Source organism: Dipodomys ordii, unplaced genomic scaffold (assembly GCF_000151885.1).
Source record: "Dipodomys ordii isolate 6190 unplaced genomic scaffold, Dord_2.0 Scaffold37, whole genome shotgun sequence".
NCBI classification, from domain to species: Eukaryota; Metazoa; Chordata; class Mammalia; order Rodentia; family Heteromyidae; genus Dipodomys; species Dipodomys ordii.
Genome location: NW_012267253.1, coordinates 13,642,728 through 13,660,221, shown reverse-complemented (window position 1 = coordinate 13,660,221; position 17,494 = coordinate 13,642,728). Strand labels below are relative to the sequence as shown.

The window sequence follows — 17,494 nt, the reverse complement described above, 5'->3', positions numbered from 1 at the left end:
CTGTAGGCGGGAGCAGGTGGGGGTTCCTGTGCACTCGCACTATATTGTTATTGCAATCGTTGTTCCCATCTGGACAGTATTTATGGGGCTGGCAACAAGGGCAAATCTCACTGTCCACACAGTTTCCAGCCAAGGCATCCAGGAGGAAGGGAGTGTGGAAAAAAGAAACTCCTGATTCCCTGGGCTGTAAACACCCACATCAATGATAGCATTAAATCTGACTTCTAGGTACTATGTAAATAACCGTCAGCATAAAAGCTAGATGGCCAAATGGGAAGCTGCTTTGTACAAACTCCATTGTCTCAGACTCTGGCTTATAAAGGAGTGCATATTCATGAAGCTGAAAGATAAAAAGTTCACAGTAAAGGATTATGTATGGACATGTATATACATATACACATGTATATACACATATATTCACACATGTAGTTATATAACAAGGTAAGAAAAGAAGTAGGGAGACATGGCAGTACAGTCATAGATGCAGATTATCTCCTGGTTATTTAAAAAACCCAAATCAAAACCAAACCAAACCAATACCAAAACCAAAGCCAACAAAACCAAAAACCCCTAGCCCAAACTTTCTTTCATATTTTGAGTGGAAATGATGTAGGACCCAAATCCCTGGGTATAATTGACTATAATTTTTGACAAATGGAAAAGAACTAAAGGCTTACTAAGACCCATTATTTCCTGTGAGTGCAGTGGGAAGGACTATCACTTCATCTACTCACTTTCCCCACACATCCCTATTTATGAATCTGTAATTACATGATTGGAAACAGAGGGCTGGGCCTGGAAATATTACCTGCAATAACTAGATTTCTCAATGCTTCTTCCTTATTTCCCCCCTCTGTTCAGTCCTTGGCTTATTTTCTCAAATTCCACCTTGGCTTTATTATGGTTAGATGAATGAATTTCATCTTATTAACTGTCCCTTTAAAATTAGGAACACGAGATTCCATCAGTCCTCTAGGTCAAAGGACATGGCCTGAGGTTAGAACACATACATCACTAATGGTACTTCAAGGGAACCTCCATATGACACAGGAATTGTCAATGTGTGGAAGGAACTGCTCAGCCTAGAAGTGCTGTAACCTTTCCCTCTGTGCACAGGACCAACTGGTACTCAGCATAGCAAAACATATTCTCTATGGCTTACTTCTGAGCCCAGTCTTGGGACACGATCATCTCTTTTAAGTGAACTTCCTTTTCAAATGGCTTATTCATGCCCACATGACATTCAGAAGAGGTACTCTGGCCTTTAGCCTGTCTGGCTCCAGGAAAATCCCCTGGAGAACAAGATATGTCAGTGTGGCACTTAAAGCTAATAGATCTTAAGCTATGGTTAGGGGCCTTCCTTCTTAAGCTTTATTTACTGGAGCATATGGCAAGATTCACAATAAGACAGTATATTAATGGACACACAAGATAGCTCTTTTGTCATGGAAGATTTCACATAGCTGCCATGAGAGCTATATTTCTTTTAGCATTCAGCCACATGTCTGTGTGCAAGGTGTTTATGATTTGAGTCATATTCTTTGTAGACAAATTGTCCCCATACCCCTTATCCCCAAAGTCCCTGCAGCTTCCTGAGGATGTTCCCACTTCATTTTTGCCTCCAACGGCATTGATTCTAATAAACCAGAGAGGACTAAGTTGCATTCTACTTCTTTGGTAGACAGAGAAATACGATGTGCTCAAGAACGCACACCATGTGGAAGTGCCTAGATGTTTTTTCCAACTAGCTTGCAGAGACTGCTTTTCTGGCCAACTTTAGTTTTCAAGGTTTGTTTATCCATGTTATCAGGGAAACATGAGATAGTATGGGAATCATGAGATTAATACCACATGTTAAAACTTGGTGTTTGAAATCAAGATTCCCATTCTTGGTCTATTAGACACATATGTAAGAAGTTGAAAGATGGTTATTTTAAGATCTTACATAAATAAAATTCTAATTTAGTTTTAAAATCTCTACTTCCTAACTGGTAGCCAGTTTCAATTCTTGCTATTGCTTTCCTCCTACATAGTTTAAATGTACCTTGTATGTTAAAACAACACTAAACATTTTTAGGTTGCAGAATATTTTGGGGTATCACTGTGCAGTAGAAACCTCTGCAAAGATGTAAGAGTTCTTTGTTTATGTGGTTTAATATGGTTATAGTTGTCATATATTGGCAACTGATCACTTAAAATACAGCTGTGTGATGGAGGAGCTATGTTTTCAATTTTAATTATCTCAAAATAGTGGCTAGTGGTGCTGTAATGGAATTTCAGTCCTATTCTCTAGTACTCTAGATTATAGTAATCTACTTCTTTTAAGTGGCAGCTGAGAGGGTAAAACTGACAAAGTTTCCTATCTCCTACTTTTGATCAAATGGGTTATAAAAAACTTCTGGCCTTATTAATTTTATAATTCAAGAGATTTCAATGCTAAATTGAAACCACAAAAGGAGGGACTGAGGGCAGCATACCTCTTGACAATCTTGCAGGAATTTCTGAAGATCCCTGTTGTCCTTCAATCTCATCAGAAGTTCACTGGCTGACTCACGATTCTTCCTGTGTCTGTGAAAGTAGTAAGCAAAATACGTATTTCTAAATCACATAACTTATAAGTCACTATCTCCCCTGAGTTTCTATATATGCTGAAAAGAATTTGCTTAGTTCTCAATCATATGTAGAAGATGAACAAGAGATTCTATCATCCTTCAAATAAACAGGCCATGTACTAGAGACTCAAACACCTGTCCAAACTATATAATCTGCATATAACTGGAACTTCCTAAGCTAGTACTGGGGAAATGATCTGAGCATGAACTCAAGTCCCCATTTTCAGTTCTAAAGCATTTGAACAAGAAACTTGTAATTGGGAATAAGGCTAACAAAATATATACAAAATCATGGGCTGGGAATATGGCTTAGTGGTAGAGTGCTTGCCTAGCATGCATGAAACCCTGAATTTGATTCCTCAGAACCACATACACAGAAAAAGCCGGAAGTGGCACTGTGGCTCAAGTGGTAAGAGTGCTAAGCCTTTAGCGAAAGAAGCTCAGGAACAGTGCCCAGCCCCTGAGTTCAGGCCCCAGGACTGGCACCAAAAAAAAATAAAAATAGTTTATTAAAAAAAAATCAGAAGTGGCACACTGGCTCAAGGGGTAGAGCACTTGCTTTGAGCTGAAGAGCTGAGGGACAGTGCCCAGCCCCAGAGTTCAAGCCCCATGAATGACCAAAACAAACAAACAAACAAACACCCCCCCAAAAAAAAGTTCATGTTCAACCTACTGAACAGTAATGGAAAATGGGGTACAGGCTCCCTAGCCCAAACATTTCCTTGCTGTACTCGCTGGGAAATTTCCTCCTGGTGCATCCCTAGAAACAGTGAAGAGCAGCAGTGCTGTAGTAGGAAAAGGACCATAATGCAATGGGGGAGGAGCTGTTCTACAGTGAAGACCAAGAAGACCAAGAGGTACTGTCGTGGAGACACGTCTCTGGTCGCCTGTACAGTATGTTCAGGGTATCAAGAGGGGCAAAGGCAGAATTCAAGTGGTGTAGCTGGGTTTTCATTTTGATTCTCTCAAAGTAATTTCTCAATGATGATGCCTGGGGGGTGGGGCAGGGTGGTGGTCAAGCAGGGAAGCAGAATGAGCCTCTTGCCAGCTCCTAAGGCAGGAGCGAGGAAAAGCACAACTTAGGATTTCCACAAAGCTGCCAAAGAGCAGCTCAGGGAACTTGTTCTGATGGAGGGCTGAGGAATCTTCCCCAGAAGACAGGTCTGGCAGTGATGCCACATGTCACCTAGGCCCAACTGGCTGTGGTCCATCATCGCTCTGCCTGGGGAAGCAGAGGAAATGCCCCTGCTCTTATGTCTCCTGCAGGTGCCAACGCTGCAGAACTACTATCGTGTTACAAACGGAAACAGCATGGCCATGTCCATATCAGATACACAAAAGGCCTTCCCAAAACCTAACAAGATATGACAAAGTAAACAGGACTCAAGAAACAAACCTCTTCATTTGTCATATTGTTTTTAGATGATTCTATGTTCTTGACCCCACATATGATATATACATGTGCACATCTGAGGGAAGCTAGGAGGAGGGCACAGAATCAGAAGGCAGGTGATAAAACACAGCAGAGGGGCCCATCGGCTGAACTGGACATTGATGAAAGTGAACTAAACAACTGAAGGGCGGAGGGAGGGAATGAGAAAGAGGGCGCAGCTTACACTAAGCAAAAGTAATGTACGTATCATCTGATTTGGAAGAAAGAATTGTATTGTTAAAATTGGTAGAGTTCACAAGCTTTGACCATGATAATGACAATTCACCTTGTAAAGATTAAAATGTGTTTGTGATTTTATCTAAGTATCACTATCCCCCACAATATTGTGAAATTTATGTAATCACTTACTCTCAATGAAGAAATAAAAAAATAAAAACAAATGACTTCCCAATTGTTTTAAGTTGAAAGGGGTTCCATAGCTTCCCATAAAAAAAGGAATTTTGGGGCTGGGAAGGTGGCTCAGTGGTAGAGTGCTTGCCTTGCATGCCTGAGGCCCTGGGTTCAATTCCTCAGCACCACATAAGCAAAAAGAAAAAGGCGGAAGTGGCGCTGTGGCTCAAGTGGTAGAGTGTTAGCCTTGAGCTGAAGAGCTAAGGGACAGCATCCAGGCCCAGAGTTCAGGCCCAACAACCAGACCCCCCCCCAAAAAAAAGAAACTTAACACCCTCAGGCCACTTAGGCAAAATGCAAATGTAGAAAAATAAAACCTTACTATATAATGCTAAATGAAAAGTCTTTATACATATTAAATGCTATGCAACGTCAAGATATAGATTAGAAGAAAAATTCTCACAATAGGTACTAGAGATGGGATTAAAGATGGGATTAAAAATAATAGGCTAAAGACACTCGTACCACTACTATCTTTCATCAGAAGCCATAAAATGAAGTACAACTTTAATAAAGTAAGGCTAAAAGGAATGAGTCATTCAGAATTGTGGGCGGGTAAGGAATGACAAGAAAATTTCTTGCAAGTCCCCTACCCTCAAATTTCGGCTCCATTTTTATGGGAGAGAAAGAGAGGAAGAGAGACAACAGACAGACAGAAAGACAGACAGACAGACAGACAGACAGACAGACAGACAGACAGACAGAAAGAAAGAAAGAAAGAAGGAAGGAAGGAAGGAAGGAAGGAAAGATGGAAGGAAGGAAGGAAGGAAGGAAGAGCAAATCTTCAGCAGCGAAGTAATTTGAGTTGTGAATTGGTAAAATGAAGGAACCTTCCCTTTAGTCAAAGGCCTAGAATAAGATTCCATTTCCTTCATCTGGCATCTCACAAAAGTGCTACAAATGGCAAGGAAGAACCAGATACTAGCAGTTAGAACAAGACCTGCAGCCTAGCATATGAGGAAATCATGGAAATGAAAAGAACTTCAAACACAGTCTAAAGCATTTCTCAAGGAAGATGACCAGACAGAACCTCAATGTTATTTCTTGGTTTAATCAAGTCTCACGCGTACTCAGTAGACTTCTCTGCGCATGAAATCTTTTTCTTATAGAAGGATCTTGACAAGGGGAAAAGGGAAGCTCCTGAATGACACCACTCAATGGATGGACATGATGTTGGCCTCTGCTCTACGAGTCAGCCAGCCATGTAGGTAGTAGACTGTTGCTGACTTAGAGAATGCTCTAAAAGACTGAGTGTGGCCAAATGCTTGGCCAGTGGCAACCATTACTCAAGGGGAAGTCTCTCAGATTTTGATCACTGACTGAATTGCAGGAAAAGACTTGAGAAGAACTTTCTAAAACACATGTCTTGTTTTTACAGGCCCAAAGTGCTCTTTGGGATGAGATTCTCTCGCTTCTTGTCCCCTTAACCAAACACAAAAGCTCCCTTATCACACAAAAGCAGATCAAGAACTGAGTATTCTGCTTCCTCAGAAGAGGAAAGACCCTGCCTTGTGAAAGTAGGTAATACTCTTGCCTCTCCATGGACTGGGCTGTGACTGGACTTTTCCTTTTAGCCAAGAGGTTTCTTCCCATATTCATACCCCCAAGGCAGATTTGTTTTTAAAGGCTGCTTGTGCTCTGCCTACAGTTAAGAGGTAGTATTCTTATTTTGGTCCCTTTTCCGCCTTCCCCCTCCCCCCAACTCAGAGGTAACATGGTATTTCCTGAATGTGAGTGTGTCACAACTACATGTTATGAAACTAGCTTTACTACAGCGTTCAGACTGTTTCTGGGTTAGAAAATTTGAGGTGGGAGGTTTAGATGTTTAGTTAGCTTGGGTCCTTCCAATACCTGGAACTCAGATTTGTATGCTTTTATAACAGACAAGGATCCTCTAGGGTTAGTTCTACACCTGGAGGCTTCTGAGGATATTAAAGTGAAACCAGAATTGAGATTAATACTAGGAAAGATTAAAAAAAAAAAAGTAGCCATCCTGATGACTATCCATGTTTATCAATAGTTTAGAATCCTCTTTTCATTTGCCTTTTGAAATTCAGTGCTCTTAAGGAAGCCATGTAACTCCAAGATCCCAGGCTCTTAGTCAAGGGCAAAACAAAGGGGACTGCTGAAAAGGTCTTCTATCCAGTAGTCACTATCTTGACAGCACCACCTGCTTTCCAATCGCTCCCAACATCCTCACACAGCTGCAGCACTGGAAGACACACAAATAAACCCAGGAAGCAACAGAGCAGCTGCACACTGGCTTGAGTGCATGTGTCTCAGCGCCAACCCTATGTTGAGGAAACCAGCTGTGTGTGTAACTAAAATGGAGGACCAAGAAGTATCATATTCACAAAAACAATGAGAGACATGAGGAAAGATGGAATTCTCTCTAGGCTAAGGAAATGCTCAATTCTGGTTTTGCACACTTACTTAAAAAGCAAGGTAAAAGCTGGGCATCAGTGGCTCAAGCCTAGAATGTTAGCTATACTGGAGACTGAGATCTGAGTATGGAGGGTCAAAGCCAGTCCAGGCAGGAAAAACAAAAGATAAAAGCTGGAAATGGACTTGTGGCTCAAATGGTAGAGCAGAACAAGGTGAGGCCCTGAGTTCAAGCTCTAGGGTTGGTGCCAAAAAAAAAAAAAAAAGGCACAAATTTAAAGTTAGTAAAAGTTTTATGCTATAGTCTACAGAACTATCCTTACAACATATCATTTAGGTTGTGAATCATTGCACATAGAAAGACCAGAAATGCTGGGAAATCAATGTTTAAGGGAACAGAGCAATTCTCCTTCTCAACCTACGTTTTAAGTTGACCTGTTCTAGAGCTCAAGGGGAGACGTTCAGGATGTGGCTTGCCAGGGAAAGCTCCCAGCAAGCAGTTCTTGCTCTCAAATTGAATGTGAAGGCCAGAGAAACCTGATACTAGTTTTCAAATGAGCTCAAAGCCAACTTAAACTGTAACCAGAGAGGACTGGTTAGAAGAGAGGCTGGTCCAGAGCTAGTCCATATTGGGGCATACAAACTCGGAACCAACCTGACTTCCCGAGTTAGGCAATCAGGATAGGGTAAGAGTTAGGGTCAAATGGAGTACACTGGTCTTCAAGGTAGGGAGGAAATCTTTCAGAAGAGAAAGCAATAAAAATAAAGAAGAAAATTTTAAATGAAAAGGAAATAACAAAAATCCTATCCTGAAGTGTGCTAGCAGAAGAAGATGGCCCTTTCTTTCATCATAAGAAAAATCCCATGACAGCATTATACAAGCCAATTTTCTAAGATAATGTTTCCCTGTGACTCTGCCAAGTACTCAAAACAAGCAAATCTCATCATCCTTTACTCTTTCCTGGCAGGCTTCAAAAAAGTCTCACATGGTTGAAGGCAAATGTGGCTTGAGCCTGGAAAAATCTGGCTTTCATCAATGATACCTGTACCCATGGCTTAAACCAGATTTCTACTTAGGATTCATTGCTTGAGGATTAGCTTGGCATTGCAGGCTTTCTTAGTATATCTTCTTTTTTGTGTGTGAGAGAGGGTTGTGGGAGGGAGAAGATCCTGGGGCTTGAACTCAGAGCCTGGACATTGTTCCTGAACTTTTAACCTGAAGGCTGGTGCTCTACCACTTGAGACACAGCTCTACTTCTTTTTTTTTTTTTGGCCTTATATGACAGTCATTTTTTTTATTTTTATTTTTTGTGAACATACTGTACAGAGGGGTTACAATTACATGGGCAAGATAATGAGTACATTTCTTGTCAAGCATTGCAGCCTCCTCCTTTGTTTACCCTTCACATCCCTTCCCAGCTTCCCCCCCCCCCCCCCCCCGCTCTGCTTCTTGTCTTTTTGGTGGTTATCTGGATTTAAGAGTCTTATAGACTTTCCTGTCTAGGCTCTCCTCAGATCTCAGCCTCCTGAGTAGCTAGGATTACAGGCGTGAGCCACTGATGCTCAGTCTAGTGCATGTCTTTAAGTATCATATCCTAAGACAGGCATGCACTGCTCATTAATTTTCTGTGTAAATAGATGACTATTTGCTTAGTGTCCATATTCTGCCGATTGGGAAACTTACACCACCGTCTTCACTGTCTAAGCACCAATAGCACATAAGCTGGGGAGTGTGAGATTCCCTTCAAAGCTTCAGAAAACCTTACCTGTCATCAATGGAGTCCACTTTTTCTTGGATGCGATCGGAATTGATGTTTCCATCGCTCACCAACCTCCGGCCTGTCTCCACAACAGCATTGATCTTCTCCTCGTTGGCATCCATGGTGGTCATGAAGTCCTCTTGTTTTTTAATAGCTGCTTCAGCTCCTTCCAGGGTAGTGGGCATTTCAGTATGAGCCAAAACATACTCCTGATTTTAAAGGAGAGGAAAAAAAAAAAAAAAGAATCATGATAGCATGATATATTAACAAAAGAATTCTTATTTCTTGTGCTGTATGTTTCCATGTAACACATTTCATAACTTGTTTTGTTGCACTGATGTGAAAAATGCTACTGAATCACTTAAAAAGCAAGCAGAGATGTAAAAAATTGGAGTGGCATGTCTGAATTAACTAAATTTCTCCAAGTGATTAAATAATCTAACCTTTCACAGTAAGAAAAATAATGGAACCTTTGTATGTCAGCCACCTGGGTCCTGTTTTGCTCATGAAGACAATGGCAGTACTCCCTGCAAACTCTTGTCTTATAAGATATACTGTCTTCTTTTTGTACTCTATGCCTTGTTTGTCCTTGATCCTAAAGCAAGGACAAGCTATTTGGTAAAAAAAAAAAAAAAATTAAAAAATTAAAAAACCCCACTATACCATTTGAATTAGACTAATACTTTACAGAATGTTTCCAACTAAACTATTATGAAGAAATAACATGAACATAAAAGGCCTTCAACAGTAGCTGACATGGAAACTTCAGAAATCTTCAATTCTTATCTTTTACTTTGTGGTAAGAGTTTGGCGATTTAAGAGTCAGGGAAAAAAACAACAGACCCTACAGTAACTTCACACTGGTTTGGCTGCCAAGGGCAGGCCTCGCCAGCTTCAACAGGAAAGAAGCAAAGGCGGCGACACATTACCTGGTTGTTAAGAAAGGCTTCGGCTTGCTTTGTGTCCCTCAGGAACTGCTGGTAGGCGTGGGACTGGGAGAGGAGATTTTGCCTGTTCTCCCACATTTTGTGGAGTTCATTCCAGCCAGTGTCCAAGGCCTGTAGCCGCTGGCGCAGAAACATGTACTGGGCATCAGTCTGTCCCTGGGTGACCATCTCACCCATGTCCCTCATCTTCTGGTAGTCCTCCTCATAGTTGTCGATCTCATTTTTGATATTTTCATGCTGTGTGAGAAGCTTCTCTGCCTCGGTCAGGGTGTTGGGCATGTCCTCAGAGGCGATGGCTGTCTGGGTCCTGGAGAGCCACGACTGGAAGTCATCCAAGTCCCGTAGGAACTGCTGCAGCTTGCTGGCTTCTCCCAGGGAGGCCTCTCGGTTCTTCAGGGTGGTCTTCATCTCCTCCCACACGTCACTGATCTCGGCCAGCCGAGACAGGATTGCCTGAGCCTGGTCGGGGTGCTCAGACTCCAGCTTCTCTGCCTCCTTCTGCAGGTCACTCAGCTTTGCCTCGATGGCAACCAAGTCTCGCTCCATGCCAGTCAGCTTCCGCTGTAGGGCCATGACTCCAGCCAGGTCGTTGCCTAGGTCCTGGGTAGATTCAATAACTTTGGTCTTTTCTCGAATCCAAGATTTGGTTTCATTGCACTCAAGATGATAGTTTTGGATGCTCAGGGCAGACAGAAGAGCATCCTTCTTCCTGTCAACCAGTTCTCTGAACTGACTCCACCTGTGAGTACAGAGAAAAACATGGTGAGGGGAAACTGAATCCGTGGCTGGATACTAAAATGAACAGTGATGGTTAAAGTTACCTAGTTTTAACCTTCCATCTTAACTTGGATTATATGTTTTCTGGAAAATCGTCTCACTCAGTAAACTGACATCAAATATGACAGAACTGGTTTAGGGGATGTATTACCCTAACAAGGATGTGTAAAGAGATCCAACACAAACAGTTGTACCACATCTATTAATCCATAGCTGCTATACACACCCTACTCAGCTCCAAGCCCATCCTAAGGAGTAATTCTTTTCTTTTTTGTCGGTCGTGGGGCTTGAACTCTGGCCCTGGATGCTGTCCCTCAGCTCTTCAGCTCAAGGCGAGCGCTCTACCGCTAGAGCTACAGCACCACTTCCGGTTTTCTAGTGGGCTACTGGAAATAAGAGTTTCACGGACTTTGCTGCCTGGGCTGGCTTTGAACCACGATCCTCAGATCTCAGCCTCCTGAGTAGCTAGGATTACAGGTGTGAGCCACCAGCATCTGGCCCTAAGGAGTAACTCTTAAACCCAAAGGTTGACAGCACTCCTCATTACTGAGGCCAGCTATCTTCCACAGCCTGCTCAAACATGGTTCAACAGAAAGTTTTAGATTGAGACAAAGTCTACCCTAACAACTGGGACGGTCATTGGAAAATCAGATCCCAAACATTCTAGACTCTTGGTCCAGAAATCATTTAGAAGAGACAGCACAGGTGCATGTTTCTTTCACCATACTAGGTAGATGCCACACTAGGGCTCCAACTTCAGTAGAGGGAGGGGGAGATACTGGGTTGACAATGCTCATCCTCCTATGCTAATGATGCCATCCCTCCTCCAGAACTACTTCTGGAAAAAGGAGGATGAGGACGTGTGGAAAGGCATATGTCAATGTTCTGATATCATTTCTGCAATGACCACACGTGGGAAGTTTTCCTGACAGCAAGGCTTGGAGACTGACCTCACCCTCTCCAGTCTCACACATAGGCAGCTGGCACACTGCTGTCTTGCTTACCTTGTATTGAGTTTGTCCTGTTGGGCTTTGATTTCCTTCTCACTGGGATGGCCACTGTGCATCAGCTGACGTGCAATCTGGTTTACTACAGCAACCCGGGAAGCCTGGTTGTTCATTTCTGGTTCGAGGCTCTCAAACCTGCAAACAACAATTCAACAGAGGGGTGACTCACATGGCCACAGGTAGTCACAGAAGTTGGTCAACACCCTCGGGCCCTGGGCAGCAATTCCCACTTACCTGTGCTGGATGACTTCTAGGTCCTCCAGTTTCTCTGGGATCTGCATATTATTGAGCCACTGCTCCTTCTCATCAATCCAGAGCTCACAGGCATCAGCCTCGCTGAACATCTTGTACAGGGCCAGGGTGTCCTGCAGCGCCTGCTTCCTCAGCCGCGTGAGCTCTGCCACTTCCTTGTAGCGCTCTTCAATGCCCGCCAGCCGTCCCCTCACATCTGGAGACTCCGCGTGAGCCTGGGGGAGGGCGCTGGCTTGCTCATGCAGCGTGTCGATTGTGGGCCTGTAATTGGTGATCTCCTCAGCCACATCCTTGTGTTTTTTCACCAGAGACTGTGTGGAGTACTCGTCGTGGCCCACATCGTTGCTGGAGACTATCTTGAGGATGTCCAGCATCCAGGCATCAATGTCATCGGCATCTGCCTGGAACTGATGTAGAAGTGAGGCCTCCTCCAGCCGCTTCTTCCGAATAGCTGAGAGCTGTTCCAAGTTGGCCCATTGCTCCCGGATGTAAATGATCCTCTCACGGATCTTTTCTGATCCAAAGTGCTCCTCCGCAATCATATCTTCACCTTCTTTGATAGCCTGCTCGAAATGGCTGCTGCGGCCGCTCATCTCGTCCTCAAATGCCCGGTGCTTGCTGAGCAGGCGCATGACACTGGTCAGGTCTTTCCCATAATCATCAGAGGACAGGATTTTCTCCTTCTCTCGGATCCAGCCTTCCTCTTCTGCCATCTCCCAGAAGAACTTCCAGAGACGGCGGGACTCTTCCAGGCGGGCCCGGCGCTCAGCTGCTAGCTGGCAAAGCTCTTGATAGCAGAACTCCATGTGAGCCACGCGGTCTCGGATCACTTGAGGGTCACAGGGCTTGTAGCCTGTTTAACACCAAGGCAGGTATGTGGGTGTTTGACAGAGGTTAGCATGGGTTCCTCCTCATTTTCAGGCAGTAAGCCATGACCTAACTTGATTACCAGCTCATTCTTAAGAGCAGGGCTATGTGAGGAGGCAGGGAGTATCTCCTAGGATCTTGACTGGAACAGGAGGAAGGGGCAATGACACGTATCACTCTTTGGGCCCAACTGTAGACAAAATCATCACTTATGAACCAAGAAAACACATAAAAAATATAAAAGAAGGTAGTTTGCATTCCTGTTTCTAAAACTGTTAAGAAGCAATCCCAAATGCTTCTAAACCTCCTCTAACCAGAGGATGCAAATAGGTGCCCAAGTCATGAGCTGCAGGATGGCCACACTAAGCAACTAGAACACGTATGTATGGAACGTGATCTGGCAGAGTTCCATGGCCAAACACTACACCATTCGAAACCCAGTAGCCTTTGAGTGTTAAAGGAAAACACCTATTTCAGAAAAAAAGAGACAGGAGTTAAAGAGTTCAAAAGACCATTCCACTGCACACAACTCAGAAGCAAAGCCACCAGGAACCATCAGTGGTGTAGTAGTTTTAAAAGCCCCACTGCCGCATACAACGCAAAGCTCATGTGTTCTATAGGAGTACATGAAAGGGATGGTCTACCCTTACCTTCCCCATCTGTTGCAAATTTCTGGGCAGAGGCATTGACACCCCTAACACGCTCTGCCTGGATTCCAATGTCTGCTTCAACGAGAGCATGCTTCTGTAACAGGTCCTCCACACCAAGCAAGTGTTTGCCATAGTCTTGAGATAATAATAGCACCTGTTCAGAAGAGGCAACAGAAAAGACATCTGTGAAGACAACCCTTGACTTCAGCATCACATAATCTTTGGAAAAGCACATCTGGCAACTGAGGGGTACCTTTCCTCTAGCTTACAACTGACCCAATGCCTTTCAAGAAAGATAAGAACAAGCTAGAGTAAAGCAAAACCTAACAAACCTGAAAGCCAGCATCAGAAGAGACATAATAAACTAAGGGCCATTTACTTTGGACTAGACAAGGTAAATCTATACTAAAATATACACAAAGGAAACTATAAGGGGTGGGGCACAAGGGACTTATGTGAATGATTCCAAGATGTAAACAGAGGTTTCAAGAAGATGCTGCAACAATACCACTCAAGAAGGTAAAGGACAAAGGTAATCTATTGTTCCCTTCAAAGTTTTGAGTGAATGCTTTCCCTCCCAGGGCTAGCTGATATGCTTCTATGACAGCTATAAAATCAATGGAGAATCTAGTTGAAAGGCTTACAAGATATATCTTGAGCCCAGTAAGAGCAGGATCAGGTAACTATCATGTTTAGCAGACTCAAAGCAGCATGTTTGGTTTAATTTTGAACTCACTGACATTTTTTTTCTTTCATCAATCAGCCAATTGTTTTTCCATCAACTATGCTATGTCCTCCTCAGATGGGATTTCTACTGCATTCAACATTTCCAAGGAAGTCGCTGATCTAATATGAATTATGTGCATCCTGATTATACAACAGAAAGCACCTCTCTGCTACATTTTATGAACATTTCTACTTTAAAAGGTCAAGATGGATCATACCTAAAAGCATTGTAAATCTGGGACACTAAAAGAAAACTGACAGTATCAGGTAACCTTGCCCTTCTGCCAAAGCAGTTCAAGAGGTAAGCTATTTAGATGAGGGCTGACATCCTGGGAAGTATCTGTTGTGTAAGGTCCAGCTTGGGAACATAGTATACTTCACAGGGTTGTGTAGAAACTGCTCTCTTCTGTTCTGTATCTCCAGGGCTCAATATCTCCCAGCTGGAGAACTGCTTAATATGGCCTGTATCACAGGAAAGAACCAGGCCTGGCGCTATGGCACAATAGTAGGACTCAGTACTGGGTAGGGGAAAGCTAAGAACTCTATGCTCCAAGCTGTCCATAATGGAAGGACAAAGCAGAACTAGCCATTACCATCCAGCACCATCCTGCAAGAAGATGAAGAGGGAGGTTCAAAAGAGGTAAGGCCATGCAGGCACTCCATATCCGAACTCCTGGCCTGTGCGTTGTTCGCAAGGCCTTCCCAATGCCGTTATCACCCATACATTAAAAAAAGATCCTCTATCAACTGAAAGCTACTGCATTTCAAATAATTTTTTAAAAACCCACACAATTTACTTGATTCCCCATAGTGGAATGTATTCACGTTCAATCTAACTCACAGTACCAGACATCTAGCAACGAAAGGAGTCTTCACTGGTGCTCCTTACAACTTGTGCACATTAAACCTCATTGGATTCATGAGCTGATCCTGGGTAGTGTGGGCCTCTGGCTTTATAAAGTGCACTTTAAAAATAAAATGTGAGTGTTGAGGAATTACTAAGTAGGCCTCTCCTACTTAAGAGTCACTACCTTCATTTCATCCATCCAGTCCATAATGTAGAGCATTTCCTGGAATATTTTTTGCAAGCCTAAGTTCATCTCGAGACGCTGTCTCCTAGCTCTGAGCAGTTCCAGCAGGTACTCCCAGAGCCGGATGACATTGTCCTTCCTCGCGGTGATGCGCTTGATGTCATGGTAGTTCTCTGCCTCAAGCTCCCTGGCCACGGCCACCACAGCCTGCACACGTTCCTCGTATGCGGCAATGTCTGTCTCAATGGCCTCGTGCTTTTTTGTGGCGGCTTCAACTGCGGGAAGGTCAAATCCAAAGTTGTCCTGTAGAGAAATGTGAATAAGAAGCAATACAAAATAAGTCATCCAATCTAAAACATGGGAAAGAGGCAAAGAGAAAAAGAAAGGAGGGAGAAGGGAAAGAAGAGTTAAATGTGTCTTTTGGTTCCCCTCCATAATTGGTTTCTTTAAGTAAAGGATCCTTTAGACTGCTTGAAATAAGCTTCAATACCCTCCCCAAAAGACATTAGCAATTTCTTCTTCGTCTGGAAGGGCTCATCTCATATCTAGCACTCAACTTAAGAGACTGGAATGAGTGAAGTTTATGTCAAACCAAGGAAAAGAAAGCCACTTTTATTTATTTCACAACCAGTCTCACTGCTCTGAAGAGTTTGTTGGTCAAAAAAAGGGTAGTTTTTGTTTTGTTTTTACAATAAATGGTTCACAAACTCACTGGCTCTGAAGTGTTTGAGCCACTTCCAAGTCAATGACAAGTTATCTAAGAAGAGAAAGTACATTGGAAATTATAAACATCCTCTTCATGGGAAGTGGGTGAGATGAGGAGACAGTAGCTTCCCACCACTGGATGTTGATAAGCAGCTGTTTGTGGCTCAGGGTCCCTTGAGTACAGAGGCTGTTTCTAGACCACCCATCTACGTTTCTGTAGGAATGGAGAGAACAGGACCTGGGATACCAGGCGCTGGTTTTCGCTTAGCCAAGTCTCCCTCATAGCTGCCTTGCGATCGAATCTGCGGGCGAGCTGTTCCAGTTTCTCTTGTCTTATGAGCTCATTGCGCAGGGCCAGTTCTCGCTCATGTTCTGCTTTTTCCAGTCTTTCCCAGGCCTGGAGAAATTAAAAAAAAAAAAGAATGATTTCCTGTGACATTCAAGGAACCTTCTGTGGCTACACCAACAGCTAGTTTTTCTCAGGATGACCTGAGAACTTGACAGGGAAATCCCATTCCTACCCTCACGGACTCGAAAGCCTTGAGAAAACAAGAATTTTCCTCCTGAGGTAGCCTCAGGGGGAATCCTCTCCCTGGTGCCAGGAAAGCAAAACAGTGTAGATATGGAGCAATGAAACTGAATTATAAATCTCGTTAACGGGAAACAAAATAACTAATTTAAATGCTGACTACCTAATGAGGCTAAATAATTTCTCTCAGGATGAAATCATAGTATTAATTTCTCATTTACTCTACACTGAGCTGTTTTTCAAAAATCCACATCTTAAAATTTCTTTCATAATCCTGCCTATACTAACTTTACTCCTGTAAAACTTCACGGTAAAAAAAGTAAGCCCAAACACTTCAACTCAAAGGAATCTAAGTGTATATAACTGGCCAGATTTTCAGATTTTTCTAATGACCAGTTAGAAATAGTGTCTACTAGGAGAAGTTTTATAAAGTCTTGCAGACAAAATCAGCTTCTCTGACAGAGGGGCATGACATGAAAGCCCACAACCTAAGTCTAGAGATTCCAAACCCATGAAATAAGGTTTCCAATTCTGAAGATGTTTGAGTTAACTGCCCCAGACACGGAGTAAACAGTTTCAAGGTAGCCTGAGCTAGGGTTGGCTTGATAAAATCTAAAATTGCCCCCAAGGCTCCAGTACCCACTGGCCCATTATACTTATTTTCTGGAGCCTCTGCCATGGCTGGCATTCACCAATTCAGGAGGCAGGGAATGACCTTTTCATTCTCCTGTCCTCCCAGCAATGAAGACCCGCCAAGACTGATGCATTGTGACTCATACTTTCAATCCCAGCTACTTGGGAGAAGAATGGGAACTCAAAATTTGATGCTAGCCCAGACAAAAAGTTAGCAAGATCCCATCTTAATAAATAAGCTGGGTGTGGTGGTGCACACCACCTAGCCATGTAGGAGGATAAGGTATGACAATTGTTGTCTGGGGATTGCCTCAGGGAAAAAAAACAAACAAAATACGCCCACCACAGACTCTATTAAAAAACAACTAAGGAGTAAAATGAAATAAAGAAATTATATAAGAAAAATCCAAAATCTGTAGGTCAGGGCCAAAACAGGACTTTTTGAGTCGGTTACCTTGTTGATATCAGAGATGAGCTTGCCCTCTCTCGGCATGTAGACCTTCTGATTGTTGGCCCTCATCTTGCTCTGAATAGTGAAGAGTAGCACTTCCAAGTTTCCCTTTTCAGTAAATCTGAACATAGAGGAAGTCAGCCATAAGCATTAGTTACTGTGTTCATTTGCAACTGGAGGACAAAAGTTTTTTACCTACGCAGAGAATTTTAAAAGCCATTTATCTCTGGTGTGATGTTATCAGCTGTGTGTATTAGAGAGACAGCAGTTCTTCCAAACCTTGGAATATGCCAAAGGAATTTTTTACAGCCATTTGTTGTTG

General features: G+C 43.1%; 1 protein-coding gene across 3 annotated transcripts in view; it reads right to left on the bottom strand.

Annotated features, from left to right (window-relative positions):
• Sptbn1 (spectrin, beta, non-erythrocytic 1) overlaps positions 1-17,494 on the bottom strand; it is a 143,789-nt gene that overhangs the window by 29,770 nt on the left and 96,525 nt on the right. For all 3 annotated transcript variants that reach the window (XM_013017938.1, XM_013017940.1, XM_013017939.1), the window contains exons 9-17: positions 17,176-17,293; positions 15,798-15,956; positions 14,855-15,157; positions 13,098-13,251; positions 11,563-12,433; positions 11,326-11,463; positions 9,527-10,283; positions 8,604-8,806; positions 2,478-2,568 (exon numbers count right to left, since the gene is read on the bottom strand). In XM_013017938.1, coding sequence (XP_012873392.1) covers positions 2,478-2,568; positions 8,604-8,806; positions 9,527-10,283; positions 11,326-11,463; positions 11,563-12,433; positions 13,098-13,251; positions 14,855-15,157; positions 15,798-15,956; positions 17,176-17,293 — 2,794 coding nt within the window. The remainder of the gene's footprint in view (positions 1-2,477; positions 2,569-8,603; positions 8,807-9,526; positions 10,284-11,325; positions 11,464-11,562; positions 12,434-13,097; positions 13,252-14,854; positions 15,158-15,797; positions 15,957-17,175; positions 17,294-17,494) is intronic.